Source organism: Lithobates pipiens, unplaced genomic scaffold (assembly GCF_037356315.1).
Source record: "Lithobates pipiens isolate NorthernLeopardFrog02 unplaced genomic scaffold, aLitPip1_a1.2 Scaffold_23, whole genome shotgun sequence".
NCBI classification, from domain to species: Eukaryota; Metazoa; Chordata; class Amphibia; order Anura; family Ranidae; genus Lithobates; species Lithobates pipiens.
Genome location: NW_027507785.1, coordinates 231,643,902 through 231,664,853, shown reverse-complemented (window position 1 = coordinate 231,664,853; position 20,952 = coordinate 231,643,902). Strand labels below are relative to the sequence as shown.

General features: G+C 41.1%; 1 protein-coding gene across 1 annotated transcript in view; it reads right to left on the bottom strand.

Moving 5' to 3' along the window:
• Nucleotides 1-20,952, bottom strand: part of GLMN (glomulin, FKBP associated protein) — a 91,157-nt gene that overhangs the window by 25,743 nt on the left and 44,462 nt on the right. Inside the window, exon 9 of the mRNA XM_077452920.1 lies at nucleotides 16,082-16,135. Coding sequence (XP_077309046.1) covers nucleotides 16,082-16,135 — 54 coding nt within the window. The remainder of the gene's footprint in view (nucleotides 1-16,081; nucleotides 16,136-20,952) is intronic.

Here is a 20,952-nt window from a genome sequence, read left to right as displayed (position 1 = left end):
ATGGTCAGAGACAGCAGACACGGTACGGGACATGGTCAGAGACAGCAGACACGGTACGGGAGATGGTCAGAGACAGCAGACACGGTACGGGAGATGGTCAGAGACAGCAGACACGGTACGGGAGATGGTCAGAGACAGCAGACACGGTACGGGAGATGGTCAGAGACAGCAGACACGGTACGGGAGATGGTCAGAGACAGCAGACACGGTACGGGAGATGGTCAGAGACAGCAGACACGGTACGGGAGATGGTCAGAGACAGCAGACACGGTACGGGAGATGGTCAGAGACAGCAGACACGGTACGGGAGATGGTCAGAGACAGCAGACACGGTACGGGACATGGTCAGAGACAGCAGACACGGTACGGGACATGGTCAGAGACAGCAGACACGGTACGGGACATGGTCAGAGACAGCAGACACGGTACGGGACATGGTCAGAGACAGCAGACACGGTACGGGACATGGTCAGAGACAGCAGACACGGTACGGGACATGGTCAGAGACAGCAGACACGGTACGGGACATGGTCAGAGACAGCAGACACGGTACGGGACATGGTCAGAGACAGCAGACACGGTACGGGACATGGTCAGAGACAGCAGACACGGTACGGGACATGGTCAGAGACAGCAGACACGGTACGGGACATGGTCAGAGACAGCAGACACGGTACGGGACATGGTCAGAGACAGCAGACACGGTACGGGACATGGTCAGAGACAGCAGACACGGTACGGGAGATGGTCAGAGACAGCAGACACGGTACCGGAGATGGTCAGAGACAGCAGACACGGTACGGGAGATGGTCAGAGACAGCAGATATGATGCAAGAGATGGTCAGAGACAGCAGACACGGTACGGGAGATGGTCAGAGACAGCAGATATGATGCAAGAGATGGTCAGAGACAGCAGACATGGTACGGGAGATGGTCAGAGACTGAACATGCTATTGGAGCTGTTGAAGATTGGGGGGATGGCTCAGGAAACAGTCAGACTGGACAAATGATACATGAGAAGGCTAGAAATCACTGCTATAAACTACTGATAAAAAAAATATAACAATAAATAAAAGAGAAAAAAAAGAAAATCACTGCTATAAGAGGGCAGTAGGGAAATACAGATTTGTGTCCACAGAGTCCCTGAGGGCCGCACAGAAAGTGCCTGTGGACCACAGGTTGGGCACCAGGGCCTTAAAGGGATCCTGCTAAAAATGCAATCCTGCTTTTCCTTAACCTCAAAAGTTATAGGGCTAAGGATGCTCCTGACTCCAGAGATCCAGTGAAGCATCAAGATCCTAGAACAAGGAACAGGTGTCTTACCAGGACAGTGAAAAATATTCATCTGAGGGAATTCAAAACAGTGAAAAGTTAGAGAATCAAGGAAAATAAACCTAACTTCTTACTTTATTCTCTATTCCTGTTAGAAGATATTTGTATTAAGAAGCTAGTTTTTTTTTCCGCTGCAGACAGCCCAGGAAAACATGGAGCCCTCCCCCGTCATCTTTCATTTGCAACGCAGCGTCTGAGATGCACCTTGGTACATGGACCTCTCCTCCATGTCTAGACGCTACCAGTTGGGAAGAACTGGCCTGCAGGGAAAAGCTATTGGGGGGGGGGGGGGGTAGAGTTGCCTGCCCTTTAAACCCAAACACATATGAATTACACAGGTTCTGAGGCTAATTTCATGCAAATAAGGCACCAAGTGAGTTTAATTATCACCTTAATCAGCCACAGAAACTGTGCAATTAATGTGTTTGGTTTTAAAGGGATGAGGTGGCAACCCTGGGGGGGGGGCGTCAGTGTGGGTATGACTGGATCCCACTGTACACAGAGACCAGACAAGTGCTGAAGCAATGTCAGCGGGCCTGGATCTGGAAATCGATCTACGTAATTTGTAACCAGAACAGGGCCTGGAAAACGCCTAATGGGTAGCCCAGTTACCATGACCAGGGAGGTCTGGACATTGAAACTCCTAAGGTTTGTCCTCATATTATATGGTTTTGGTAAATCTGAAGGAAAAACTCAGCAGATAATCTGATAGTGTGTATGGGGCGTTAGAACTGGCTAAAATGGATACCTGCTATGTATAGACAAGCTCAATCAGCAGTGTAGCAAGGAATAATGACTGAAAAAAATTTGTAAAAAGTACAAAAAAATAAAAATAAAATAAAAAACAGCTTTTCACAGAAACAGCTGGTTTAACAGCTTAAGCCTTGTACAAATGATGGGAATACCAGATGGATGATTGTCCATTTTTTTTTTTTGCGAATGGAGGTTACTCAACTTATGAAAATTCTCATGCGACAGAATACAATTTCGGAAGTGATGTAATGTATTGTATTTTCAAACAAATATTGTACTGATTAAATGAAAATCATACGATCTGGTACTATACGAGAAAAAAATTTGTGTTTGTGCCTTAAGATAATTTCAGATGAACTGCTGTGATCAGCTGTTGAAAGTGGCGTAATAATGATCAGATTATCTTACATTTACGCCAAAAGTGGTATTTATGATTTTCTGATCGCGTGTACTAGGCTTGGGATGAGCTTATGAGTGTTCAGCATGAATCCTAACCCACCTGAGCTATCCTGTCAGGAAGCTGTCAAAGCGGACAGCCTATTATAGGCAGTGTAGAAAACTACGATACACATGAGACATGTATACGCAGACGTGCACCTGCAAGGCGGGAAATGCCTCTCTCATCTCTGACTGGCTGTTTGCTTTGACAGCTCCCTGTTGGGATAGCTCGGTGTATTCTGACTTGTGATTGAGCACACCTGAGCTCATCCCTGCTCCAGAGTGTTCATTTGGGCCTTGATTGCAGGATTGGGTGAGGGAGCTTTTTGCCCACTTGCAGTAAACAGAGACACTGCACCACAGAAGGAGTTATTTGAACACTGTATACAGACATTATTGCTGGTAGTCATCTTGCTGACACTTGTAGTGCCACAGGGATAAAGGATAAGCCTATCCATTTCTGGGACACTGTATACAGACATAGTTGTCCTCTCACCTTGCTGAGAAAGATCCTGCCTGTTTCACTTGATAATCTGGGACAGTTCTGTTGTTCAGCCCTGCTATCCAGGAGTTTAAGTGCACCAACGAAAGTGGCTGGCTGAAGACACCAAATCATATCTTTTTTTCAAAAGGACTAAAGTTACTAGTGCCATATGGACCAGCACACACATATTCAGGGCTCTATACATGCATTGGGTGTGTGCAGGACAGTTTAAAGCCATTGCATGTTGGGCCTGTGGTGTCAGGGGACAGAAGAGAGAGGCCTTATGCAAAGGGAGTTATTCCTCTGCTCTCCTCTTGCCTGGACTCATAGAGCCAACCTGAGAAGAAGGTAACCAATCGGATTTAAAAAGTGTCATATTGTGCTTTATTTCCCATTTAAGTGTGCCTCTGCTCTTGGGGACATTCTCAGGTTTGGAATAGAAAGCAGCTCGAATATAAGATTGAGAGTTATATTGCTCTTAAATCTCAGTTATTGATCCCTAGTTGATTACTTGAATATATATTTTTACTGTCTGTTATTCTTCCACGGAAATATTTCAGTAAAAGACACTTTCTGTGTTTTATCATTATGTATGCGCATTTCTCATTGGTCATTACACTTACACTATTGCCAGGTGTGCCAGAGGGAGGCTGAGGCTGTTATTAGGGTTGAGAGGCAAAGTAACGGACTGAACAAACAAAGCAACTCCTTCGTGGGTATCACTACCATTGTGTATATTCATACACAGTTTCATTATGTATATAGCATTGCAGCTGCCGAATCCAAGTGGCAAGTGGAATGGTCTGCATTAATAGAAATCATTAAACTAAATCTGACCAGCATCCATTTAAATGCTACGCTCTAGCATGTATATTATCAGAGTTGCACTAAAAGCATGCTGGAAATGAAATATATTATACAATATCCTGAATGCAATTTGACCTCAGCCATTTATAGAATTTACAGAATGAGTCAGTTCATGAAAATGATATTGGCGTTTTATTTGGCACTTACAGAAAATCTTGGATACTGAAATGGAACAGTCAGAGATATACTAAAATACATACCAACTGGTGGTCTGAAGACCTCCGATAAGGCTACTCAATTGTAATATTGCATACAACCTATTTGACCCTAACTCACTTGTCCAAGTACAGGCCACAATATAACTAAATGTCATCAACTGCCACAGACTTTCTTCTAATTTGAGCATGCCCAAAAATCCAAAGATATTGGACTAGAGTTTCTTCACAATCAAATGTGCTCTCCAGTGGGACCGGACCCAAAAGTCTGCATACTGGGCATTACTGAAAGACATTAACTTAGATCGTTACATTAAGGTTGTCTTGATTGAGACTCTTTACATAGATAAAACGAGGACCGCTAAGACCTAGGTACAGGCTCCCCCTCCCACTTCCTATAACTTTTTAGTTTAGTATCAAGGGGGTCCTTAGATTTTTTTTTTTTTGCATTGGAGTGCTTCTTGCCCTTTTATTTATCAGTAGCAGGACCATAAATAGAAAGTGCTTGTTGATAACATAAGGGTCAACCTGTACATTAGTTAAATATATTTAATTTTCTGTTTATACCCTTTCTTAGTATGGCAGAAATATTAATTTCTTTACCTGCTCAAACACAGGGGTCTATGTATAAAAAGCACATGTGACACAACTCCAATGAAATTTGCCATATTCTGTGTTACATATTTCTCTTGTAGGGTTGTAAGTGCCATCTAGTGGGCATGATGCAGCATTTGTTTTTCAAATTACTCAATCAGGATAAAAGTAATTTTGGCCACTAGATGGCGCTCATGATCATATGAGATAGCTATATAACACAGAATTGTAATATGAAGGAGAAGGGATCTCACCGCTCCAGGAGCACACATGCAGGCTGTAAACTGTTCTCTTCGGCTGGGAAGCCACAGGTGCTGGCTAGTACCACTAGCAATGAAAAACAAACTCTGGACTGCCGCACTCTTCAGAAACCCACTTTTTATTGGAAAATCACATCACAGCTCAACAAACACATCGAACAAGGAAAAATTTCTGACGTTTCACACTAGCTGTAATGAGCACTACAGCTAGTGCGAAACGTCAGCAATTTTTCCTTGTTTGCTGTGTTTGTTGAGCTGTGATGTTATTTTCCAATAAAAGAAAGTGGTTTTATGAAGAGTGCGGCAGTCCAGAGCTTGTGTTTCGTCTGTTGATATAGAACACAGAATACTGCAAATTTTTTTTCAGAGTGGTGTGAATTTGTCTCATTTATTCAGCAAGCTTTGTATACATAGACTGATATCATACCATAGTGCTCAGACTGCACCCTATATTTATGCCATGTGGATTGATTATATGACTTTCATCACCTGTGATTACACCTTGCTTTTCATTCGTAATGTGTGTGAATAATGATGCTCACTACAATGTGCACTATACTCATTACAATAAAATTTCCTCTGTAAGGAAGGGTATGTAATGGAAATTTGTAGGTTCTGTATATAATTGTATTCTATTTTATATGTATTGCACACTGCCCTCACTGTGCACACGACACTAATAATGTTTTCAGTACATGTTTTGCATTCTTTCGAGTTCTGATTAGAATAAGCCTGCCTATGTAACGCCCCTTGTTACCATAAACGTACAATTGTAATATTAATGTGATACCTACGTAATCATGTGTATAAAAGCCTTCAAATGCGTCATAATAAAGGAGAACAGTTATTTGGAAAGATGCTGAGCGTATCTTTTGTGTCTGTTCCCTACTGCAGTAGTTATTAATTTGGAACCACTAATCAATATGAGGATAGGAGTTGCCTATCATCAAAATATCCATTTCAGGTGGCGAAGCCAGCCCAGCAGGGGTTATCAGGTGACCCTGAGTATCCGAAACGAGGAGCTTGAGACGATCCGGGAATTTCTGATAATCAGCCGGCTGAGGTAAGCCTTTTGCTTACATTTGAGTTATCAGACTTCCTTGATCGGTAAGGCATTTTCGGGACAAAGGGTACCTATTTTACTCCCCTTAATCGAACTATATTGATTAGTGGTTATATGTTATGTTGTCACTGTCTACTGTCCATCAGAGTGTTATAGAGAAAGGGAAGAATAGTGCTGTTCACAGAGTATAATGTAGTACATCTGCTAGATGAAGTAGTTTAGAGGCAAAAGGGTATAGGCACACGTAGAGAAGACTGGCCAGTCATTATGGGCATTAAATTAAGTAAGGGAATGAAGGGTAAGAGACCCTCAAAAATGCCCAGCGCAAGAGGAGCGCTATATATGAACCGAAGATGTGGTTCCGCCTATACTGAGCCCCTAGATTAATGGTTAAAGTGGACAGGGATCCACAAAGGGTAACTGGGTTACCACCAAAGTCCACAGGGACAAAGAATCATGCAGAGTATACAGTTAGAGAAACAGCTATTTATGTGAGCAGGATGGATCAAGAGTGACATTAACACTAGACAGAAAGGGACTTTTTGATGTTAAGTTGTGGGATGAATTTGGGGTCAGGCACTACAACTAGTAAAGTCAAGAAACAGTAATGAGAGTTAAAACAGAATGCTTTATATGTTGTCAGAGAGGGAAGATGGGATGAGCACTATAGCTACCCGTCTGATCATAGAAGGTACAGTATGTGAAGTATGGAATTAAAATACATTGGATGCAAAGGATATCAGAACAAAATAAAGAAAGCAGAAGTTTAAGCAAGGAAGTATTAAAAAAGCGTTAAAAGAAAGTGAGAGAATGATATGCATGTGTTGTGTACAAATGGGAATAATGTAAGCAATTTTAGAGATATATTTGAGTATGTTTGTGAATGCTGGAACCTTTAGTTCGCTCGCTTGTGTCATGTACGCAGATGTGACCCCCCCCTTTGTGCTCTCCTCAAAGAATGTAGCTGGGATGAGAGTTGGTGATAAGCTGGGAGGACACCATGCCAATTTCAGTTTTTTAGACAAAACATTTATAACAAAATGTGCCGGGTTAACGAATCTAATGATAAACAATGTGATCACAATTATTTTTGAATCTGTTTTCCAAACATGGTAAAATGAAGGTTACAAATTAACCGTGTCTTACACAAATTTAATATCCTTTGATAGTGGAAACAGTGCATTAAAAAAAAAAAAAGAGAGAGAAATTGAGTAAAATTAAGTAATATGTCCCCCTTTAAGGACATTTATCTGTGCATATATATTAGTGTGTGATATTGAAATTATCATATGAGTATTAATTTCTAATATGAGTTTAACAATTTTATTAATAAATATAGATATATTGAAACTGGTTTAGACAACCTTTGGTTGGAAATGAAATCAAGGTTAATGGGGAAATTGGTAAAAATGGAATTAGTTCAGATTAAGATAACAATTTTGTAATTTTATATTTATTGAGTGGAAAGAGAAAAAATTAAGATGAGGTTGTTAATTTGAATACAGCTGCAATAATGTTTAACAAAGCCAAGATGGATGGGATACATAGGAAGTTTTTCTACAAAAATGAAATCTTAAAGTCTGATAATAACTTAATGTGCGGTCCATGATGTGAGAGTAATAATAACATGTAAATATAACAGACCCATCACATCAAGTCCACACACCCTGTTAGGATAGCTGCAGCCTGCAGCCAGTTGGTTTATAGTTTTTGATGGCCAAGTGCTTTCTGGTCCGTCATACATATTGTTGGTCCTTTTGTTTTTATGTATTTTTATTTTTGAAATCCAAAGCAGAATGTGTGGATTGTGAAATGATGTGCCCCTTTTCCTTGTAAGTGCAGTGGGTATAAGTAGAAGAATATTTTGGATTTATGGACATCTCTGCAGCACTGCAGGGTATTCTTATCATTTATTATAATATTGCCAGGAAAAAGTTGTCTTTTTGAAACATGAAACAGTTCTTACACAAACAGCATGATAGGAAAAAGCTATTGTTATATTTATGCAAGCTGGACCCAGTAATGAAGGGTTCACCACGATATATCAGAGCTGTAGCTTTATGCAAAGTTGCTATTAGACAAAGTTACAGATATTATTTTGGTTGAATATTTAATTTTTAATAGTCCGACATTCTGCACAGCAAATATATAGCTAAGTGTTTGTCTAATGAAAGGTTCAAAATATGAATTTGTTTTGTGTGTTTATGTACAAATCTAACAATGAAAAATGCGTACATTTGAATCCAACCACCTTATTGCTTCTATTGGAGGAGGCTGGAGACAAAGAAAAAACACATGTGTTAAATTGATGATGTAGGAATCAGCTGCTGTGAGCACAGTGCAGGACACACTCCCTGGAGACCCGAGTATTTACTTTTTTGTAGTGTTATTCCTGGTTTTATACCGAGGATGAAGTTTATCACCCAGAAGCATACTCTGTATTCAGAGTCATTGGATCCTTTTTCCCCAGCTCAAGAAGCAGAGCTCCATGTTTTAGAAAAGCCTGTGAGCTATAAAAAGAGTATATATTTATATAGATAGTCAAGATATAGAGAGCTTTTGGTTCCATTTGAAGGGCCAGAAGTTTGTTTTTACTTCGGCAGGTAAACCAATCAAGCATGCCAAGTTAATTTGATTGGCTGTTTTCAGCCTTCCAGGTTCTTGCTGAGGTAGCCATACTAACAGTAAAACTCACATATGGAAGCAGACCAGGCGACTCTAAGGATGCTGCATTTACAGCCCCGGACACTTGCTGGGTCTGTGCAACTCACAGATTCCACAACTAGTTCTGGCCCAGTATAGCTGGGATTAATAATTCAACTTTAAGGACCCCAGAACGAGAAGCACAAGTGGTCCACAGAGGGCAACTTCTTACAAAACAGGACTTTGGAAAAGGTGATCATTTATGTTTGCCAGACACTCTTTTCCCTTCAGCTTGACACATGGACCGTGTCATCAGTCACAAGTAGTTATGGCTGCCTTAGTAAATGAGCATGGGATAGAGCCAGGGTTCTCCACAGTTGTTTTTATAACATACCACTTCTTGTTTTACCTGTTACCAAAGGTGTTACCAAAAGCTGAACATCCCTTCCAAAGATAACAAAAAGATATATCCAAATGCCCAAGTCAGGATGTTACGAGTATGTATTTTGTTTGTATGGACATGTTTTCTGGATGTCCAGTGGCAAATGCTACTGCAACAGCCACAGTAAAAAAAGTGTTATCAGAAGTAGTTTGTAAGTACAGAGTGCAGAATCTACAGAGAGTAACAGAGGAAATCATTTTTATAGGAGAGTCCTTACTAGAAGTTTTCAGGTTTTATTTTTACACCCTCTACTGTCTACAATGTAGCGGACAAAGTAGAGTAAGAAACTAGAAAACTTTTGCCTGAATGTTTTATTATATTTTATCAAGCCCGTAAGGGGATGTTGGACTCTCTCCCTATGGGATTTGGTTTGGGAGTGTGTTACTCACTTGCTTATATTTTGTCTCAGCAGCTGAAGTCCTCCATTCGGATCTCACAGAGAATGTGGCTGATTTTTTAAGGTTTTTGACAAACTCATTTATGTGTTTTCTCCCCAATTCCAGATCCTAAAAGTTTGGAAGGATCTAAAACTAAAGCCAGTTGACTTGTGGATTGTTAAGAGACATTTATATATAAGGAAATGTTTGGAGACTCAATACAGCATCTATTTTATGTACAGTTTTGCAAAACTTGAAGGAAAAGTCACCTGGATCCACACCAGACACTGTACTATGACTAAATGAAAGAAATCTCTGTGTTTGATTTGTTTCCCTCTTGCGATCACAGTCTAGGGTATTTTTTGATTCAATGACTTTAATTGTAAGGGATACATATATTTGAAAAGTAGTTTAGCCATGTTGAAGTCATATTTGTCTTTTGTACCTCTTCCATTGTATGTAGAATTGTCTGTGTTTACATGTGCTGATAAGTCAGCATACCAGCAATTAAGCTAGAAGGCCATTCTGGCCACAGGAGTGTACAGCCAGTACTTTGTAAATATGTCTTATCAATCATTTGTTTTTCACAGTGAAATGTCATTTTGTAATGAAAAAAGCTGCTCAGCTATTATTTTCTCCACAATGGAGTTTTTGCCTCTTTGGCCAGGACTACCTCCACCTAAGCGTGTGGAGGTTCCAGGTTAAAGGTGATAGCAGGTATGGTTAGTGATCAAAATATTGATCAAAAGAGAGGAGACTGTAATGGAAATTTGTAGGTTCTGTATATAATTGTATTCTATTTTATATGTATTGCACACTGCCCTCACTGTGCACACGACACTAATAATGTTTTCAGTACATGTTTTGCATTCTTTCGAGTTCTGATTAGAATAAGCCTGCCTATGTAACGCCCCTTGTTACCATAAACGTACAATTGTAATATTAATGTGATACCTACGTAATCATGTGTATAAAAGCCTTCAAATGCGTCATAATAAAGGAGAACAGTTATTTGGAAAGATGCTGAGCGTATCTTTTGTGTCTGTTCCCTACTGCAGTAGTTATTAATTTGGAACCACTAATCAATATGAGGATAGGAGTTGCCTATCATCAAAATATCCATTTCAGGTATAAAAAAAAAAAAAGAAAAAAATAGATACACCAATAAATGCATTATTGAAATTAGATAAACAGAAACAAATATAAAGAAACAACATGACAACAACATCTCGACAACATGATCCGATCGGACTTTGTCCGATCATTTGTAGAGAATTCCGATCGGTCAAAGTGGCACGCATGCTCAGATCAAATTCCTAGACCAAAGCTATTGGCTACTAGCCTGAACGTAGTCCCGCCGTAACTAAATAACGCCATCACGTTACGAACGATCGGATTTTCCGCCAACTTTGTCTGACCATGTGTATGCAACACCAGTCTCGGACAAAATCTGACGGTTTTTGTTGTCGGAATGTCCAACCGTGTGTATAAGGGCTAAGAGGGCATTTCCCCCACATTGAAAAGATATAATCTTACTTTCTACAAAGCAGGAAGTGACAATAAAGCTCCCCAATGAGACAGATGGGGGGAAAAAAAAAAATGGACAAGGATTTTAATTCTCCCCCAATGACTTTAAATAGAAAATGTAACTCTTTTGCTGCCAGGCCCATACGTCATACGAACCTGAGAGCGCGGGGGGGGGGGGGGTGGTTTTACACGCAATCCCAGTGGCTACAACTACCGAGATTGTGTGTAAAATTTGACAAGCAAACTCCAGACTGTCAGATGAAAGCATTACTTGCACACCCCTCCCCCCACCATGTATCTTGGGCTTTGCCTCACCATCTGCGGGCGCCGCTGGGTAGGGGGGAGAGAAATGAGTGGACATGTATAAAGAGTCACTTCTGAGTCCCCTTGTCAGTGTTCCCGGCCAGCATGTCAATTGCAGTGCCATCTGTACTGCATTAGATTCAGTGGAGCACAGGGGAGACATCCAAGGACTTATAAAAGTGAACCTGTCGCCAAAAGATGATAACATGGGGGTGCACGTTACATATCGCCCCACACACCGGAGAGTAATATTTCTCGCACCAGACCTCCTCCATAACTAATGACCAATAGGAGCCTTTTTAAGCGTTGCCTATGGAAAATATAGGGTACTGAAGTTTGTCGCCATTTCAAGGGCGCACACAAAATTTAAAGTTTGACAGATTGGGTATTCATTTACTTAGTGCAATGTCTTTTATAATTTACCACAAAATTGGGTAATTTATTGCATGTGTGTCCCAAAATTGCATTTTCCTTTGTGGAACTAGCACGATTGGGTCTAGAGCAGTGTTTCTCAACCCATGGTATGCGAACCCCTGGGGGTACCTATACCAAGGACAGGAGGTACGCCCAGTGCTTTGTCTCCCAAGACCCGCACACATACAGTCCCTGGCAGCATACTGTAGCGTGGCACTGTGGTACCAACAGGGCAAGCGGTCTGGCCCATGTGCGGGGGTGGGGTGTTAGCCCGGTGGTAGCTGCCTGGGGTCCTGTCAATGTAATGGAGCACATCACGCTGCCCGCAATATGTTTCCCCGGCCAGGGCTGACTGACCAGGGTCAGTAGGCTGCACCATGTTTCCCCATCTCCCGGCTCCTCCCCCTCTCCCATGCGTCTCGGATCTCCTGCCTTGTGTGAAGAACCCATCGGATGATGCCTGCTGCGGCTCCCTGATCTTCTCTCCACTCTGCAACCATGCACATAGCCAGCACACTGCAGACAGGAAAAAGAGGTGAGTCCTGCTTGCCACTTTCCCATATCCCTGTGTCTGTTCAGGAACTACATATCCCAGCATGCCCACCTATCGGTGCTACCTCATCAGTGCAGCCTATCAGTAGTGCTCATGAGTGCCTCCTATCAGTGCCCCCTATCATTGCAGCCTCATTAGTGTCTCTCTGAAGACAGGGGTACTTAGGACATTTTTTTGGGAGGGTTTGTGCAAACTTTGGGCCTAAAATTACTTTTTAAATGTGTGCAAAAAAGACAAACACAGTTCTAGGGGTGAAAGGGTTAAAGCCTCATGCACACTGGACCTTTTTTTTTCCCTGCCATGGGTGTCTTTGCTCAAGAGGAGGAAAATGCACCTTAGAAAACATGCCTAAAGCTGCACTTTGCATGTGCATTATTACACTTTTGCAAGGAAAAAAATAGCACATAAAGAAATAATAATACAGTGCATAGGATTGCGACACTAATCATTTTGTAATTGAATTTTATTAAAAATTGCATAATGCAAAAATTGCATTGCAATATGGCTACCTGGAGTTTTCTGTACACAGAATGTGTACTGACCACTCTCAAGAAACATCATTTTCTGCTTGTGTGATTGGCTCATCAATTTTCCCAGAAGTCTGCCTAAGATACAAGTCAGATTTTAGGCATCCCCTGCAACAAAAATTTCATTTTTTGAGAGATAATTTCAATAGGAACCCGACTAAAGGGATGCAGGCCCAGCAGCTTTCCTCATTAGTGCCCAGTAGCTTCAAACCTGACAGTTAATTATGAAACTCCTCCCATTAGACCCACTCAGAGCAGAGGCACAGACAAACACACATGGATTTCTTCAACAAAAATGTAGGAATCTGCAACAAAGTTTGTCACAGTGGAACCTTGGTTTACGAGTAACGTGGTTAACAAGCGTTTTGAAAGATGAGCAACTTTTTAAAATCCTGACTCGGTTTGAGAGTGTTGTCTTGCAAAACTAGCAGGATTTAAGCCAATGGGGTGTGCAGTACCGCATTTGGCCAGAGGTGCAGGGGTGTCAGTGACACTCGGAACGGTTCGGAGCCTTTCGAAAATACTCAGAAACACTCAGTTCCCGAGTGTTTCCAAGCATTTCCGAGGGTTTCTGAGTTCAACCAAGATTGTCCCCGAGTATTTCTGGTGCCCCCACCTCTGGCCACATGCGGTATTGCATGAAATTTTAGTCAATGCGGAATGAATTATCTTTGTTTCCATTGACTTCTATGGGAAAGCTCGCTTTGATAGGCGAGTGCTTTGGATTACGAGCATTCTCCTGGAACGGATTATGCTTGTAATTCAAGGTTCCACTGCATAATCCTTGCAATGTACATAGATCAACTAGAGGGGAATGTTTTTTTTCCTCCACAAAAGTGACGTTGCGCTTTAATGCATTCTATGGACCAGAATATTGATTTGTTCTGGCATTAGAAGGCATTAACTCACAAACGGGCATAAAACATGTCAAGTGTTAAAGTGGAACTTTAGTTAGAAAACAAAGTCCTGATAGATCACTTCAGGCTGATCCCTTTTGAAGGTATCTAAAACATTACAAATAAGTGTATACACTGTTTAAAATATTACAGTAATACACTGGGGTTGATTTACTAAAGGCAAATAGTCTGTGTACTGCAAGTGCAATTGTATTAGATCTGAGGGGAACATATAAGCAAAATAAAAAAAACAAAAAAAAAAAACAAATTTTTGCTTGTACACGATTGGATGATAGAAATCAGCAGAGCTTTCCCTATTTTTTTGCGCTTCCCCTCAGATGTAGCGCAATTGCACTTACAGTGCACAGTAAATTTGCCTTTAGTAAATCAACCTCACTGTCTCACATGCTCAGCTTCTCTCCATTTGTGTTATTGTACTGATGTGCTTACAGCCCAATTATTTACTGCTGCTCAGGGGCTCTGGGCTTCAACAAAATGGAAGCCTCCAGCAAGAAGAAACAGGAGCAATACTGGAGGCAATTTACAGCACACTCATTTTGGTAACATAACTATTATTGTGGAATGTATGTTCCTTGCTAAAAAAAAAAACATTATTTTTTATCAAGTTGTTACAGGGTAAAGCTTTAATGTCTGTTTATGCAGGTTTGGCGTTTTCTTCGCTAAAAATGCAAGAGATGCTTTTTTTTTTGTCTGCCTCTAAAAGCCTGTAAACGCATATGCTAACATAGAGGGGCGTTTAGAGGCAGAAAAAACATCTGTAAAACAAGCATTTTAAATTGTCCAGTGTGCGTGAGGCCTAAAGCTTAACTGTACCCAATGAGCCCCTGCTTCATTTATATGTTAAATGTACCAGTATATTAAAAAGTGTATGTCTCACCATAATCTAGCCATCATAAAGCAATCTGTTATCAGTACTACTAAGAATAGCATGTGTGTGTCAGCAAAGAAAAATGCTGTTTGTAAGCACTCCCGGTGATTAGGATTGGCATGGCAACAAGAACACCCTCGCCCCCATGCTGTTGCAAAGCCAAGAACAGGACCACATCACTATACTGTGACGTATGTACTATCATGAATTCCTTCCTCAGACTACCAACATTGCCAACAGCAGCTGCCAGCATTCCCAAAAGAAGTTCTTCTGGAATAAATACATCCACTAAAAGGTAATAAAAATTACATTCAGTGCAGACCACAGGTGGGCTACAAAATTAGTAGCGGGATGATCATATAGGTGAGTAGAGCTTGCTGGAGAGGAAGCTGTACCTGAAGATCTGCAATGCAAGGCTCTCCTGGTCTCCGTTTCATCTATTCTGTGGGCTTGTTACTTTTCCAATTCTCCTGCTGCTTCTTGAACATTACCCTACCAAACATCAGATCACCAGCCATGAAGGGGATATTTCGAACAATCTGCTTAACTTGATTGGTTAAATTTTCCACAGTACAGAACCTCTTTAATGAGGAGCTCCAGTCTCCTCTCCTTTTAATATATGCACACTTACTTGTGCAGGGATCCAGCAATGTCCTCACCTGTGCCGATCATTCAATCAGCTTCAGGTGCAGGCACCGGCATCTAAAGTAAGGGAAACTGGCAGTGAAGCCTTCACAGCCGGTTTTCTATTGCACATGAGCGAGTCACGCTGCACTTTGTGAATGGTCGCGCAGTCTTCTGGGACCTGTGATGTGTTCCATAAGGCTGCGGGAGGGAAGGCAAAGGAGCTGAATGTCGCCTTGGCAATCTGACCAGAAATAGAAACAGTTACCTGTCAAAACCAGGTACCTGCCCACCCTCCCCCCGAAAAGTACCAAATATGACAGGGGGGGGGGGGGAGGATGCAGACAAATGGAACAACCCTTTTAGGTGAAGTTCCATGTGGTTGTGAGTCTCAGACATGAAATATAAAAAAAAAAAAAAAAAAACATATCCCTCTATAGTGCGTACTGGTCTCAATGTCCTCACCTCAGCTTTGTTCCTCCGCTATCAGCATGAATCACTACTGGCAAGTTTTCCTGACACACAAAAAAAAAAGGTGACAGGGGAGGGAACTCCAGCTGATTGACAGCCTCAGCTCTGTTCCCCCCCCCCCCCCCCCCCCAATCAGCTTCCAGAGCTCTCATCACTAAGCTCTGCAGAGTGTAACTTTACCTCTGAGCCCCTTTTGACAGCTCAGACAAGCTTTATAAATTCTGGACTTTGAATGGATTTAGGGATAAGAAGGCTGCATATAACCAGGTACAACTTATGTAGGAGGATTTGCTTCATCTTTGTGCATCACCTGAGGCCAGTAACTTCCCTAGGTATATGTAAGGGTTTACAACCACTTTAACAGGTGAAAGATAGTTATTGTATAGAAGTGCTCTTGTTTTTTCTTAACAGGTACTGCTTTAGGTTATCAGTTGTGTGAACAGTAAGCATTGATGCAAATTCCCCTTACCTTTTTAACAAAACATCAATATGTTCCATGTTAGACTTCAGCACGAATGTTGGCCTAGGAAAAATAAAATAATATTCTGTTAATTTATATAATCGTTTCCATTTACTCATATAAAAAGCAGACAAATGTTTTATTATTACCCCAGTAGATGCGTTCAGTTGTGCAGCACATATCTTTCATGTGGTCTCATCTTACCACTTCACATTGCTGATTTTGCCTACAGATTGAATTTTTATATGTACATAATATTTATATGTACATAATATTAGGGCTGAAACAACTAATCGATTAATCGACAACTAATCGATTATGAAATTAATCGATTACTATTTTCATAATCGATTAATCGGCCACTAACATAATGGGGTTAGAAAAAAAAAACTAAAATTAACCCTTTATAGTACAAAAAGAGCAAATCGGTACTGTAAATATTACTTTCACTGTCCCATAGTAAAAAACTCCCCTTACAGTAGCGATTATATGCCCTTTTTGCACTAATTTTAGTTTTTTTAACCGCATTATGTTACTAAACATCTCAGACCTGGGTCACACCTCTTTATTTTTTGGTGCTTTTTGCAGAAACGCACTACAGTTCATTTACATGGTTACCTATGGGACACGTTCACATCCATGATTTCTTCAGCTGCTGCGTATTTGGAAAAGACGAGGACTTTTTTTTAACGAAAACTGTGCTATTTTGTTTTTTTGGTTCAATATACTTCAATGGAGAAGCTGCAGAAAAGCATGCAATAATGCGTTTTTGCGGAAATTTGTGTTTTTTTTTAATATGCCCAAGAAATCGGGCCAAAAAATATGTAAAAATGTAGCAAAATTATAATTTTTTTTTTTAAGGTTATCAATCGATTAATCGAAACAATAATCGGCCAATTAATCGATTATGAAAATAATCGTTAGTTGCAGCCCTACATAATATTACTAAGATATTGAAGATAATGCTGAACTCTTCTGGGATTAAGTAAAACAAAAGAATTCTGGCTGTTCAGACTGCTCATTTCATATTGTAACTGGCAGAAGAAAGATTAAGCTCATGTATGAAGATATTGATCTGAGTTCCCAGAAAGCCGCTCAATACGAGAGCTTCTGACTGCATGTTGTGTGTTCATTTCTGAACTGATCCTTATAGCATTAGTCTCAGCTCACTGCATGAGGAAACCCAGATCATGGTAAAAAGGGTCGGCAAGCCTTCCTTTGCTTGAAGCAGTATCTGAAAAGACAACCCTCTCATCCCCTTACAAAGAGTAAGGTTATTAGTCTAGTATTCTATACATAAACATTTTTTAAAGAGCTGTGCTCCCAAATGCATTTATCACAGTTCACTCTGATAGAGAAAAAAAAAACCTTAAAGTGATTGTAAGGGTTCGTTTTCTCTTTTTTTATTTAAAAATAACAAAACATATCATACTTACCTCCACTGTGCAGCTAGTTTTGCACAGAGTGGCCCTGCATCTGCTCTTCTGGGGTCCCCCAGCGGCTCTCGTGGCTCCTCCCGCTTCAGATAACCCCCTGTCCACATGCCTGGACCGACACCTGGCTAAGCCTCTGAGCAAGCCGCTAAGAAGCCGAGCCGGCCACTCCAGCCCCCCCTCCCCCCCCCCCACAGCCCAGCAATCCAGTGAGTGAGGAGGGGGCAGGGAAGTGAGCATCTGACTGACAGTCACCAGCTCTCTGCTCAGGAGCTCTGAGAAACGAGCGATCGGGGGTGTTTGATTGCTTGGTTCTCAAACTTAGAGCCGGTGGGGGACAGATGCAGCATCCACCTAAGTAGGATTCTAAAATAAAAAAACATTCCCATACTTCTCTTTTATTGTTAACCAGGAGTACAACCATAGACCACGATCTCTCTCTGTGGTACTTGGCAGTGTTATGTGTCACTGATCTCCACATAAATGATGCCTAAATCAAGGGCATGTAGCAGAAGAGCTGTCAGCAAGGCCAAAGGGGCAGCTGCCCTGGGCCCCAACATTGTTGTGGGGCCCAAAGCAGCTGCCTCATGCTTGCCAACTATCCCAGTTTAAATGTCCTTGTCCCATTAAGTTTTTGTCCCTTTACCTCAGTGTGAAGTTCTGCTAATGCTGCCCAGCTCTGCCCTATTGCCGTGTACAGATGACTCACCTGCAGTCCCTGTGTTTACATGTAAATAACGTGCATTAATATGTAAATAGAGGCATCAATCATATGTATATCATGTCCCCCTGAGTGCATATCCACCATCATTTCTGTTGAATGCTGCTCACTGGGGAGGTAAAGGGGGCATGCTGGAAAGTTTTGCCTACAGCTGTAGTCATTAGGCCTAACATTACCTGTTCTGCCAAGGTAAGCAAATTGGAGGTGGAACCCTTTGTCCAAATAACATGGTGCCACAGCACCCTGAATTTTGGTGCATGTAAATACGCACATCTCAGCCGACGAGGGAGGGTGTCATTAACAAGGAATGGCACCGCTGTGTATCTTCTAAAGGGCAACGTGTTTCTGTGGTGTCAGGAAAGCGATTTTGCATGCGTTCCTGACACACACAAATGTGAACGCAGGCTAAATGTCTCAGTTATTGTGGTGGTCAGTTTAAATCTTCTCATTACATTGGGGTTTGGTGACCAATCCTTTCATTTACACTAGTGGCCAGTGTGAAGGCCCCCCTAACACTGGTGGTCAGTGTAAATCCCTCTTTACACTGGTGGTTATTGTGAATTCTCCGATTACATTGGTTGTCAGTGTAAATCCCCATTACATTGGTGGTCAGTGTAAATCCCCATTACATTGGTGGAAAGTGTAAATCCCAATTACATTGGTGGCCAGTGTAGAAACTCCTCTTTATGTTGGTAAATCTGTAAAAAAAAAAAAAATCCAAACTTGCATTTGAGGTCAGTTTCAAATCCTTTACATTGGTGGTCCATGTAGAAGCCCCCTTTAAAATTGGAGGGGTGTGTAAATTCCCCTGTTAAAATTGTTGGCCAGTCTAGAAATCCCCCTTTATTGGTTGTTGATGTAAAATCCTCCATTACAGTGTAAGTTCTTCATAACATTGGTGATTAGTGTACATTTCCCTTTATATTGGTGGTAAGTGCAGAATTGCCTTTACACTGGTGGTCAGTGTAAATCCCCCCTAACATTAGTGGTCGGCATAGAAGTGTCACCTTACATTGGTGGTCAGTACAAATTTCCTCAACAAAGAATGGCAGTTTAAATTCCCCCTTACGTGGAGCTCATAGTATATTCCCCCTTACACTGGTGTTTAGTGTAAATGCACTTATTACATTGGTGTCAGTGTAGAAATCCCACTTTATATTGGTGGGCGGCATAAAATTCACCATTACATGGTGGTCAGTGTAAATCCCCCCTCGCATTGGTGGTCATTGTAAGTTCCCCATTACTTACTTATAATACTTGCAAAAGATTTCCAGCTACATGATTCAGAATTTGCCACAGTGTACAGCCTCCTAACCAATCCCATATACCCCCCATTGCCACTGATCCCATAAACCCCCCAGCATTGCCACTGATCACACCCCCCCTCCCCCAGCATTGCTACTGATCCCAGGATTCCTAGTTTTCTGTCTATTGATGGGTCCCCTCACCTCCCCAGTCCATGGTGTGCAGGCAGTGAGGAGATGATGTGCTGTGACCTTTAGCAACCAATCAGTGAGCAGTCATGATGTGCACCAACCTCTTGCAACCAATCATTGAGTGGTAAGGATATGCAGTGAACTCTAGCAACCAGTGAGCAGTAATAATGTGCAGTAACCTCTAGCAACCAATTATTGAGTGGTAAGGATGTCCTGCAACCTTTAGCAACCAATCAGTGAGCAGTATTAATTTACAGAAATCACTAGCAACCAACAAGAAGTCATGTGCTGTAACCTCTAGCAAATAATCAGTAAGCCATAATGTGTGCTGTAACCTCTAGCAGCCAGTCAGTGAGCGGTAATGATACACTGTAGATCAGGCAACCAATTGCAATCGCTGCCTGATCCGATTCAGTAAACTGATTTTGAGTCTAGCTGCTATTTAGGCTCCATGCACACTCCAGCTCATATAAACTGATGTTTTGGGGAGTTTGGGCTTTTTTTTTTAAACAGCCCATAAACTCCTCTCTATGTTATCCTGTGTGTCCATGCACACATGGAAGTTTTTGGATGTTTATCAGCAGTGGAGTCTGTGGGCTGTTTTCGGAATGCCATAAAATCACGTCCTGGAGTCGTTTTTTTTAACCACAAAAAATGACAAACGCTGATAAACGCTCAAAAAAACGCTCACCGGCGCTTAACATTTTTGATTGAAAAAAAAGCGCTAAAAAAAGCCATTGCAAAAACGTTTAAAAAAAATTTAAAAGACTCACTGCAAAGCTACTGCCATTTTTATAATGTTATATTTTTTACATTTTGAAAGATAATGTTATGTCGAGTAAATTGATACCCAATACTCTTCAAAATTGTGCCCTCTTGTGGAATGGTCACAAACTTTTACCCTTAAAAATCTCCATAGGCGATGTTTAAAAAATTGTACAGGTTATGTTTTGAGTTACAGAGGAGGTCTAGGGCTAGAATTATTGCTATTGCTCTAGCGATCGCGGTGATGTAAAAGTATTTGTTTTCTTATTTATTTTACCTTTTGTTTTTACACTGTTTATTAAAAAAACGGTGTCACTTTTATTCCTATTACAAGGAATGTAAACATCTCTTGTAATAGAAAAAAAGCATGACAGGACCTCTTAAATATGAGATCTGGGGGTCAAAAAGACCTCAGAGCTCATATTTACACTAAAATGCAATGAATAAAAAAATGTAAAATAATAAAATAAAAAATCCCTTTAAGAGCTATAGGCGGAAGTGACGTTTTGAAGTCGCTTCCGTCCT